The following is a 12,138-nucleotide window of genomic DNA, read 5'->3' as shown; positions in this document are numbered from 1 at the left end:
GTCTGACTAATAAATCAATCAAACAGCTGCAGCTGATCCAGAACGCTGCTGCTCGTGTTCTCACTAAAACCAGGAAGATGGAGCACATAACACCAGTTTGAAATGCCTTGCTGCTGAAATGTGCTATACAAATAAAATTTGATTGATTGATTGATTATATATACAATCCATATGGTGGTGCTGTAGCACCCTCAGCTTTTGGTTGAATTGCTTCTTATTTTTTCTTCATCAATTTTTGAAATCTTACATCTATTTTATTGGTTTAGTTTTAATCATCCTTTTACGTTTGACTTTTCGTTTAACTAGGATCCTATAAGTTTATTAAAACTATTTTCTCACCTCAATATGTTATTTTTATGGACTTTAAAAGAAATCTTATTCTTACATTTACATAATAATTAATTGGTGACTTGGGTTGGCTTTTTCAGGTTATAAATTTATGCTGTTATCATTTAGATATGTGTAAATTTGAACATTTTAACATGTATTTCTGATGATTTGTCATTAATCAAGTTGGGGTTTTTTCCAGTCATTTTGTCTAAATATTTTACAAAATCTTTCTGTGTTTAATACTGTTTATTTGCTGTAAATCACTTCAAGTGTAACACTTTACTGTATGAAAATTGCTTTACAATAAAACTGATTTTGATTGACAAGTGTTGTTAGATTGAGCTCAAGAAAAATGAAAATATACATCTGAATATTTGATGTTTAAAGACTTCAGCAAACTTATCACGAGCAACGGAAATGGACCCAGAGCGCAGACTCGTGTCGAAACTAAAAAAAACAAAAAAAAACTGATTTATTATAACACAAAAGAAAACAAAAAACTGACGTGGCAGCAAACTAATAACAAAACACTTATACAAATGATCACAAGGAGACCTGATCATGGCATGAAAACCAAGAAAACAACAAAACACCCAAATTTGATTAAAGCCCCATCCTGGGCTTGAACCTGCAGCCTTGAGATTACAAAACCACTGAGCTCCTGCATGAAACACACCTGCAGGAAACCACAGAGTTAAATAAATCAGACCCACCTGTGGTTGATATAGATGTTCACAGACCATGTTGGAGAAAACGTCCCGTTGTTTATCTCCTCTGTCTTTAGTTTTCTGTGTTCGGTTCATGTCCGGTCTGTCTGATCATTTATCTTCTAATTTTAGTCTCATTAATGGATTTTTAAACAGAAACTCTCCACTGTTGGACTCAGCAGGTTAAGCTGTATTAAATAAGGTGTAACGTTTGTAGTCATCGTATCACTGAGCTAAAACCAGCAGAATGTGTCCGCAGGGAGGAAGATTTTAGCTGCTCTGCAGTCCTGATCACTGCTGACAGGAGACATGTTAAATATACTGACCTGTATCGCCCTACAGCTGAAAAAAGGTCAAAAATTGAGAATGAATCACAAAAAAAACATTTTAAATTTCATTTAAAAGCTGCCAAAATAGTTGAAAAACACACAGAACAAAACAGGAGCACAGCCCCACCTGCCCTTATGGACCTGCTTGTACCTGCAGCCTCGAAATCACAAAACCCCAGAACCAGTGAGCTCCAGCAGACTCACCTGCAGGAAGCCACAGAGTTGGATAAATAAGACCCACCTGTGGCTGATCTGACAGAAAATGGGACACCATCTGTTACTGAATTAGAGCATGACGTTAGTTAGAAATGTTCAACTCTGATACGAGACAAAAACATTTTATTCTGTTTTGTTTCCTTCAGTATCCCTGTCAAATTCAGATTTTACGTTAAAAAAAATCCAAGTTTCTCCAACTGTGACGGTGTTCAAGTGTTCATTTCATGATATAAACTTTCAACCAGGTTTTGTTTCTGAAGCAGCGACTCAATCAGAACTGACTGCCAATATGTAGTTTAAAATTATTTAAAAAAATATTAATTAGTATAAATCTTATCTTTCGCAATGTGGCTGTTATATCATCTAAAGCAATATTTAAATATATAATCAAAATATGATGATGGTAAAAAAAATTATTTGAAGTGAAATTGCATACATTGTTCCTCAAAACTATATTTTAAAAAAACACACATTGTTGTTTTTGTCATTACCAATCATTCTTTAGTATTTCATGAAATAATATCAGATTTTTAAATAATGAAACACATTTTCCACCACTTTAAAGACCTTTCTCACATTAAGTATTTTGGTTTGTTGTTTTATTTTACATGAAAAATGAATACAGTCTATTCACACAATCTAGATTAAATGTCTCATAAACTGTATCTTATTGTGAAATTCAGCTAATACAATGAAGTATTGTTAAAAAGACCTTTTTTCACCCTTGTTGTTTGCCCTGACAAGTTAAAGCATCAGTCCCCCTCAAGCGAGGTTTTTTGCCTAACATTGCTCCTGGCAAGCAACGGGTCTGCTCACCTGGAGAGGGTGGAGCTTCAGCAACGAAACAAAAGATTACCTCATGTGTACTGCCCACATCTTTTTACACCCGGGGACTTGTAGCTGTTTGCATTGTGCTGAGACGAAGCTGATCATGAGTAAGAAGGACAAAGGAGACACAATGGACAGAGAGGAGCCAAACAAAGGCCAAGGAAAGGAGGAGGGAGGAAACGATGAAGGCCTTGATTGGCTTCTTAAAAACGATGATTCTGAGATATCTCCTGTGCCTATGGATAGCAACATCTCTCTGTCAAGGTAAATAATCGTAGTGGCAAAGAACTGGTTCTTTATTTCCTTCTCATAGGTCATTCGCAGGTAAATGTCAGGTAGCGTGGTGTCGTATTTCCTGTAAACAGGTGTCATCTCATGTGAAGCCATCTTTGTTCCCAAACTAGGCTGATTTGGTTTGAAACTATTTCACAAAACCCACCATCAAATACTGCCCAGAAATGAGTTTAAATGGTTTTAACTATCATTTTTGCATGGTTCTGAACACTGAGACCCATATGTTTTGTTTACATTTCAGGCAGCACTCTGCTGGTGTTGACAGCACATACAGCTCTAAATTCACAAGGGACAAGGTGTTTAAAGCGGCATCTCAAGGAGACAAAACACAGCTTATTGGCCTGCTTGAATACCTGCAAGTTAATGAGAAGCAGCTCACAAGCCCAGCTTTTACAGGCAAGTAGAATGAGAGCCACTTTATTTATCATACAAGCGACAGTGTTGTGAAAAGGCCCAGCTGCAGTAGTCTCTGTTTGAAACTGAAGTGGCGATGAAAAGATTGTTTGCTGTGGTTGCAGTGCTTTTCTAAAGAGAGAAAAAGTCTGAATAGATGGGTAAGAGATATTTAATGTAGTTGTATATTTGTTAACACATGTAATAGATTCACTTGTACAAGGTGGATGTGAACTTCTTAAGTGACCTTCACATTTAATACACATAACATTAAATGTGTTGTGAAACTTGATTTTTAAATTATAGCTTGATGCTATCCAAACTCTTATTAAATCAATGTTTTAATAATTTTATTGCAGATGAAACAAATGGAAAAACAGCACTCTTGAAAGCTTTGTTGAACCTGAAAGATGGAAAAAATGACACAGTTGAAGTCCTCCTTGATACTGCAGAGAAAACTGGGGATTTAGAAAAATTAATCAATGCGTCTTATACAGACCCTTGCTATAAAGGTGAGCAACCAGACAGGTAATCAGGAGTAATTTTTTATTTTACTGAACTCTGACTTTGTCAAAGGATCTTAAATGTAGAGACTGTAACAAACCCTTAAAAGGAAATGGTGGTTTGGTGGGAATATGTGTAACCGACTTTATGATCGGATTTCTTGTAATCAAAATAAAAACCTGTTTCCTGAAAAAAAAACAAAAAAAAAAACGCCACAGGTCAGACAGCTTTGCATGTTGCCATAGAGAGGAGGAGCTTCGATCACGTAAAACTGCTGGTCCAGAAAGGAGCAGACGTGCAAGCAAAGGCCAATGGCTCATTTTTCCAGCATAAATCAAGACTGGGCTTTTATTTTGGTGGGTAATTTAATACAAAACACACGTAACAAGATGATTTTTCTGTCTTAGTTATTTATGACTCATTCTTGTGTTTTAACTCATGTATTTCCTTCTCAACAGGGGAGCTTCCTCTGTCACTGGCTGCCTGCACAAACCAGCCAGAAATTGTGTCGTTTCTCATGGAAAACTCCTTCAGAAGAGCTGATGCGACAGCCAAAGACTCATTAGGAAACACGGTGCTGCACACCTTGGTGGTCATAGCAGACAACACAAAGGAAAACACAGAAATGGCTGCAAGGATATACAATGAAATTCTTATTCAGCACTACAAGCTTGAGAAAAACAGAGAGGTTCAGTTGGAATCTATTGAAAATAACGAAGGTCTGACTCCCCTGAAATTAGCTGCCAAGCTCGGCAGGATTGGGGTAGGTTGCTTCCTTCAAGTTAACAAAACTGTTCAAAACAAATTAATGTCTGCTAACTTCTCATTTATAAGACATTAGAAAACATGATGTACTAGCTCTCTAAATCACCTGATGTTCCTTTTGGTGGTTTTGGTTCAGCTATTCAGGCACATGCTGAATCAAGAATTCGTGGACGAAGAGACGAGGCCGCTGTCGAGGAAGTTCACAGAATGGGTTTATGGGCCGGTTCACTCTTCACTTTATGACATGAGCTCCATCGACACCACGGAAAACAATTCTGTGTTGGAGATAATCGTCTTTGGGAGTGAGATACCGGTTAGAAAATTTTGTTTTAACTTCATTTTACTGTGTGATAATTTGCACGTTTGAGAAATTACAACTTCCGTTTGTGTCGCAAATGATTGTCACTGATCGGTTCAGTGTTTCAGGGAATAACAACTGATTATTTTCAGTTACCAAATACCTTCTTTTTTAGAAAATTTAAGTATTTATGTAGATGATGACAACATGTCCCAGAGGGACGTGTAAATTCAGGATATGATATTTAAAAAAAAACTAAAACCAAATGTTTTGTTGGGGATGTTTTATATACTTTCATTAGAAATGATTGTTTCCTGATTTATAAAATCTTTATTAAACTCTATCTAGTTGACTCCAAATGTTAATCATTTAAAGCTTCATTAAAATTTGTGTCATGGTTCTTGAGATATTATTATTTAATAGTTAATCACAAAGTTTTAAAAACAGATTTATGTGATTAGTTAGCCCTGAGAGTATATATTGGGAATGATGTTCAGCTACTGCAACACCAAATTTTAGCTCAACATCTGTTAAATTGGCTGAGTTGGAGCCATTTTTGTGTTTCATAAGGCCAGTTTGTTGTGGCGGCCATCTTGAATTGGGTTGACTCCAAAAGTTAATCAGTTGTAAATGTTTATCCACTGATTACTCTGAGAGTTTAATTCAAATTTGGCTGCTGGTTCACGAGATATTTTACTAACTCTACAGACAAACAAACACACACGCACACAGGCAAAAACATTATCACCCCTTTGCCTTTGAAAGCTGAAAGTTTTCTGTTTTTAAAACATCATTACGAAACGCAGTAAATGACTTATAATGAGATGATTTTAATTTTTTTTATTACATTTTTTTAATTCTACATCAAAAGACTTATCTTTGACTGATTTACACATCTCTGGTTGAGTAAGTATTGTAAATTAAATACCTAATTTTACATTTTAAATTATTTATTTCCATAAGCATAAAGGACGAAAGACAGCACAGACGTAATTTTCAAAAACATAGATAGCCTGTATTTTGCAGCCTTAGGTGTGGTATCATTAAATTATTACGTTGCACAATAAAAAGGTGGCATTCTTACAGTCAGCAGCATGAATAAGGTGCTGTGTGATGCTAATTTGTGGTTTCATAATCCATCACAGCATCTTATTACCATTAAATTATATGGTAATGAAATATGACAACTAGTATTACATATATGCTTCAATCATTTAAAGGATAAAGGAAATTATAAAGCATCTTTAGAGGGCCTATAATTCTCTGGTGAAATTACATCATCCAGAATAAATTGATACCAATAATGACTTAGAGAAATGTTTTTATTGTAGGACCTAAATTGTGAATTTGTGTTTTAGAATCGTCCCGAGATGCTCCAGATTGAACCTCTGCGCAGTCTTCTTCATGATAAATGGGAGAGGTTTGCTTTTAAATTATTCCTAATGAACCTGGGGATTTATTTGATGTACCTGACCATCTTCACCACTGTGGCTTTCTACAGGAAGGATGGACAGGTAAGGCAGAGAAGTGAATGTAATTAATGATGTGTTTCCATCTTTATGAGACTCAAAATCGTTTTTACCCTCAGCCACCATTTCCTGTAGCAAACACTCCAGCTGACCACCTCCGTTGTGTTGGTGAGATCATCAGCGTCCTGGGAGCAGTCAGGTTTCTCTATAAGACGGTAAGAAAACGAGCACAAGCAAATAAATCACACACAAACAGGTCAAACTTCATTGTGCTAATACGCCTGATCTTTACATCTTTAGATTATCATCTTCAAGAAAAACCCTCCAAACATAAGAGCTCTGTTTACTGATGGATTCAGTGAAATTCTCTTGTAAGTATTCATTACATTCAGAGAAACTGAACAACTGAGGTTCTTCTGGTCAAAAATGAGAATTTTTAGGTGAGGAGAAGTAAAGTTATCTTTAAAAGACTCAAATTTATTAATTTATCAATACACTGTAAGCAAGAGGTTTTTTTTCTAAACTTTTGACCATTTTAGGCTAATTATGTTGAAATTTCTTGAAAAGATTGTTTAAAAATAGGGTTTTGTATCTTTGGTCTGAAGCTGATAGATGTAATATAGATGCAACTTTGGGATGAAATGCAGATTCATCAGTTTTTATGTTGTTGATAAAATCAGATTAGGTACATTATTTGATGTTTATGCTTAGAAATAAAACACATAACTTGAAACTGAGTACTTTTATTTTGAGTACAAATATGATAGTTGGTGTGTGTTTTATGTAAATCTGATTTAACAAAAATAATGATGGAGAAGAAAGTGTCTTTTAAAGTTTTGTTATGTTTACGCAAAGAGGGACAAAACTGAACCGAGTGTTGGTGGTCTAAAACAACAGATAGAACAGGACAGCTACTATACTGGGTTCTTTTTGATATTTTATTATTTTTATTGGCAGTTTTAAAGCAAAGTCTAAACAAGGAATGAAGACGAGAGACAGGTGTGAAGACACGGCAGACAGAGTTGAGTCTGGGAGCTTGAAATGCAAAATAAAAACCATCTGAAAGCCGACTCTGTGCTGAGTTGAGAACCAGGGTTCTAAAAGGTACTTTTACTGCAAACCGGGGAAAAGGATAAGCCTCTGAACTTTCTGTTTGACTGCACGACTCTTCTTCTGGTGTATTATTCTCTTATTAACAACACCTGCTGTGTCAGAGCATAGAGATAAACTATATCTGTACTCTTAAAGCAGATGTGAGGAGAACTGCAGTGACTGCAAACGGCAACAAACTGAAATAAAGTTATAGTGAAATACTTACAGCTACACCCTAACCATGCCTGTACATATTTCTGCCAGATACAGTAAAGGACACCTGTAAATATTTACCTTCTCAACACGTTTGTAGTTTTCTGCAGGCAGCCCTCCTCCTGGTGTCTGCCTTTCTGTACTTCTGTGGGCGGAGGGAATACGTCGGGCTCCTGGTGCTGTCTCTAGCTCTTGCTTGGATGAATGTTTTGTATTACACAAGAGGGTCCAGGCAGCTGGGGATGTACAACGTCATGATGCAAAGAGTAAGAATTTAGTACCAGATGTCAGAGAATCATCTAATGTGATGTCTGATCAGAAACTGGTTGCCCAGTTTACAGTTTCTTTGTTTCTCTTTAGATGATTCTGGGTGACCTGTTACACTTTCTTTGTGTCTACAGCGTCTTGCTTTTTGGATTTTCTGCTGGTAAAACTTTGATTTATAAACACAATCAACATAAAGAAGCAGGTTTTAAAATCTACAGCTTCTAACCTAAATGTCATTGATTTTTTTTCTACCCATAGCCGTTGTTACTCTTATAGACGACTCACCTGTGGATATAACAAACGACTCTCTGACACGAGGAAGGAGCTTTGACGTTGAAACATTCAAGTGCAGGAAGCCGAGTTATAATGACATACGTTTTACAACGCTGGAATTGTTCAAGTTCACTATCGGAATGGGAGATCTGGAGTTCACTGACCATGTTCAGTACAAGGAAGTTTTTTACATCCTGCTCATCTCTTACATTGCTCTCACCTACATCCTGATGCTCAACATGCTCATAGCTCTGATGGGGAACACAGTCGAAAAAATCTCAGAACAAAGTGAGACCATCTGGAACCTGCAGGTAGGAACACCTCAAAGTTCCAGGATTAGGTATATCGTATACATCTAGGATAATTAAGGGTTCTCATGCATAAGCACTTAAGCACCCTTATTACTATTCAGTTTAAAAAGTTTGTCCTATATTTTGTTGCACAGCTTTAAAATAAATAATGCAAACTATATGGATAACAAATAGTGTGCTATGACTTTTAGTTGTGGTACATCATTAAATGTTGAACAAAACTGTGTGAACAAAACAAAAACACAATGGTGATCAATGGCATTTTGGTGAAACACATTAGAAAAAACCCAAACAGACATTACAGCATTCATCATCCAAATTTTAAACGGATCACAGAAAGTTGGACTTTACATGAAGCACTTTGAGTCACTTCGTGCTGAAAAGTGCTATATAAATAAATGTAACTACCTACATGACGGAACTTGCATCTTGATATCCTTAACGACTTTTACACAACTGTAATTTACATTTTATATTTTGTAAGACTTTTTCCACACAATGTTCAACCGACAGATGGCGATGTCACACACACTAACTTTTGAAATGTCTAAAAAAATTTATAAACCTTTGCAAACAAACTCCTTTTACTCCCATAACCTTTTTTGTATATATTATACAAATTATACAAATTAAACTTTGGGACTTTTGTCTTCTTTCACCCGGTGTCCCTCTCAGCACTCCAGGACTTGCAGTTTTCTCTTCAATCTTTCCAGAAAGCAGCGAGTTTCAGACTTTAGTTATATTTTAGATCAGAGTTTTTTCCTTAAAATTCAAAGTGAAGGGTCTTTTTAACTTGTCTCATCTCCTACAGAACATAAACAAACATAAACATCTTTTGCTGCTCAGGGTTCAAGAATTTGTGAGATTCTTCTTACAGTTTTTGCACAGCGACTGTTTGTTTGAGGCTGAATTTTTAGTCTGTTTCCGTCTGCCTCTCTTAAGTTAGCAGCAGGGAGCGACAGACACAGATATGTGGTTACCACGGTGACCATTATGAGTGACTGACAGCAGCTTCAGCATCTGGGCTTTAACAGCTCTCGTCACACTTGTTATTGTATATTATTTGGGCAAAAGCTGTTTGATCGGGAATTTTCTAGCTCTTTGTAATATTTGTGCAACATGTTAGTTATAAACTCAGAAAATATAAGTTTAACTTGCAGAATAAAGCTAATGAACCTTTACAAACATAGCAAATGTTTTACATTACATTTACACAGAGTACTAAAGCATATTTTATTTGACAAAGATAATATATGACATGCACTTTAACAAACCAGTTTGATCATGTCCTCAGAGAGCCTTCACAATTCTGGACATGGAGAGGACTCTTCCGAGGTGCCTGAGGCGTAAGCTGCAGTCCAGAGTGTCGGAGATTGTTTGCTTTGGAAACGGTCAGGATAAGTGTCGAAGATTTGTCAGGTAACAATAAAACACGGTGCAAGTTAGAGGCTAACATGTTGGCTGCAAATTACACCACAACATGCAGCTTATTTGATTTGCATCTAGTTCATATCCTGTTTGATGTTCAGCTTTTTTTAGCTGGTTTAAAACATTTGCTTCAGTTAGAGGTTAGTTGTAGTTCTTGCAGTTGTCCAGAAGATGTAGATGTTTGTCTAAACCAGCTTTATTTATAATCCTTCATATAATGAACGCAGCGTAGTGACAGAGTGAGTAATTGAGCTTTTGTTACCTAAATAAGTAACAACGTGTAAATTTTCATGTTTTTCTTCAACTGAGGTTGTATTTTCCTAATTTTAAGAGTTACAGAGAACCGGAAAGTGCTCGTTATTGTTCTTCTGTTATATTCCTGAAATGTTTAACCTGAAACCTGAAAGAGAGTTTAGTTTTTACATGACTGTATACATGATACTTGAAGCTGTTTGACATGTAACTTTTCTCCTCGATATGTTGAATTACATTAGGGTCGAATGCATCGTGTTTTGTCTCATGAAGCTTTTCCAGAGTGACACGTGATCAATGAGTCTTCTGTTTCTTCAGGGTAACTGAAACAAATTGGAAAAAATGGAGGTCGGATCTCGGTGTGAAGCTGAAGGAAGATCCTGCGAATCAATTAACGGAAGAACAGACTCTCAGTGAAGCTTCTGGTAGGACAACAAGCCACACATATAAGTTTTATTTCCACTGCTGTTTCCTGTGGTTAATAAGTTCACATTTAACCCTTTAGGGACTTCGTGGAACATAAGTCAGCTTCTGGAGAGGGTTCGGGCCCGACGACGCCAACATCAGCAAAGCCATGTTCTGTAGCTTTTGGAAACTTTTTTATTTGATTTCTTGAAATAACTTGTACTGAATGTTCTTTTGTAAAATAGAGGATATTCATAAGTTTTTTTTATACATACCCAGTTAGTTTGAGTTTCTACAAGAAGCTATGATCAAAACCAAATTAAACAACTTAAGACATCAGTCTCAGACTCTCCAAGCCTCAGTTAGCATATAAACATTCACGACACGATGATTATCAGAAGATGGAACAAGGGTTGTTTGGAAAGGGTCGCCAGCAGAAAGCCACTTCTCTCTAAAAGAAACAAACATAGCAGCATATGTTAGGTTTATAAAGTGTCTTCTGAATGAACCACAAGACTTCTGGACTGGTGTCCTTTGGACACATGAGACCAAAGTTGAGATCTTTACCCATAATGCACAACCGCATGTTTGGAGAAAATAAAACACAGCATTTTATGACAAACAGTAGACTGTAAAGAATAAGTAGAGCTCAGAACAGAAGCCTGAAGAAGGTTTAAGTCTCACCTCCTCCTGGTAAATAAACAGGACTTTGCCCGGATTACAAAATAAAAACACACTACATATAGTATTTTTCAGGTGCTGACTCTGTATGTTCAAATATAAATTTTTCTCAGGTGAGTAGGCAGGACTTAAAGCTGACATCGCCAGTGTGCAAACGCTGGTTCCAAAAATACAACATGGCAAATGTTTTTTACTGGCTTCAACTCCCAACAAGAGAAGGCAGGGACACTAAGTCTGTTAGTATAATATGTCCATGGAACAAACACCTCCCACCAGCTGTCAGCACGGTGGTGGAGGGCTGATGGTCTGGGCTGATTCTGGAGTCAGATGTGAGGCCATCTGTCCAACAGCTGAAGCTTGGACCAAAGAGGACAATGTTAACACAAACACGTTGTTTTCTGGTCTGTAAATAGGATTTTTTTTTATCAAAAGAGCAGCTTCTTTAAATAAAAATATAAAGTTTGTGTCAATTTAGATAAAATAATATGATCATTAATTTATGAACATAGTTAAAATATCAAAATTATTTGAGCAAATCACATATTTCTGTGTTCATCTCACTACCAATGAAACAAATGATTTTTTACTCTTCTGTATGCTTTGATAGAGTAATAAAATAAATAATGAATTTGGTGAAGGCTATCCATTTTTTAAATACAAAAAACAATTTAAAATGAGTCATAATATATTAAATAGGATAAAGCTCCTAACAAAATAATGACAGCAAATTTGTTCAAAATGTTGCTAATTTTTAAACTACATTGTGTTAATATTACAACATATAAACCAGCAAATGTTAATCAGAAACCAAACCACCACTCACCTTTACACGCCATAAATTAATCCCTTATAATAACATCTGATCTTTTTTTTCCCTCCAAACTAAATTAGTAAACCAATTCTGGTTTTAGAATTTTAATTGTCAAATACAATTCATGTATGTGGTTTAAAGTGCTCCTTTCAGTGTGCTGAACCACAGTTCATACAAACAGTGAGGGTTACCAACAATTTAACAATTTAATTTTGCTTTCTTGTTATGCCAAACAACCTATATAATGCAAATAAATATATTAAATGATAAAT

General features: G+C 36.0%; 1 protein-coding gene across 1 annotated transcript; it reads left to right on the top strand.

Moving 5' to 3' along the window:
• The first annotated feature begins 2,473 nt into the window (after nt 1-2,473).
• On the top strand, nt 2,474-11,688 carry LOC108248545 (transient receptor potential cation channel subfamily V member 1). Its single transcript, XM_017437381.3, has 15 exons — nt 2,474-2,674; nt 2,946-3,100; nt 3,457-3,609; nt 3,820-3,957; nt 4,060-4,364; nt 4,503-4,679; nt 6,023-6,178; nt 6,253-6,348; nt 6,434-6,504; nt 7,539-7,704; nt 7,799-7,865; nt 7,964-8,289; nt 9,584-9,708; nt 10,288-10,394; nt 10,475-11,688. Exons 1-15 carry the CDS (start codon nt 2,514-2,516, stop codon nt 10,552-10,554), a joined length of 2,283 nt encoding a protein of 760 aa, XP_017292870.1. The 5' UTR covers nt 2,474-2,513; the 3' UTR covers nt 10,555-11,688.
• Nucleotides 11,689-12,138: the final 450 nt, after the last annotated feature.

Source organism: Kryptolebias marmoratus, linkage group LG2 (genome assembly GCF_001649575.2).
Source record: "Kryptolebias marmoratus isolate JLee-2015 linkage group LG2, ASM164957v2, whole genome shotgun sequence".
In the NCBI taxonomy this organism is placed as follows: domain Eukaryota; kingdom Metazoa; phylum Chordata; class Actinopteri; order Cyprinodontiformes; family Rivulidae; genus Kryptolebias; species Kryptolebias marmoratus.
The sequence above is the reverse complement of the archived record's forward strand: the minus strand, read 5'-3'. Positions and strand labels throughout refer to the sequence as shown.

What these genes read in the sequence shown, in the direction of transcription:
- LOC108248545 (XM_017437381.3), top strand. Translation starts at nt 2,514, where the DNA reads ATGAGTAAGAAGGACAAAGGAGACACAATGGACAGAGAGGAGCCAAAC. An exon ending in ACAACGTCATGATGCAAAGA is followed by an intron (nt 7,705 to 7,798) that starts GTAAGAATTTAG and finishes GTTTCTCTTTAG; the next exon opens with ATGATTCTGGGTGACCTGTT. An exon ending in AAGTGTCGAAGATTTGTCAG is followed by an intron (nt 9,709 to 10,287) that starts GTAACAATAAAA and finishes CTGTTTCTTCAG; the next exon opens with GGTAACTGAAACAAATTGGA.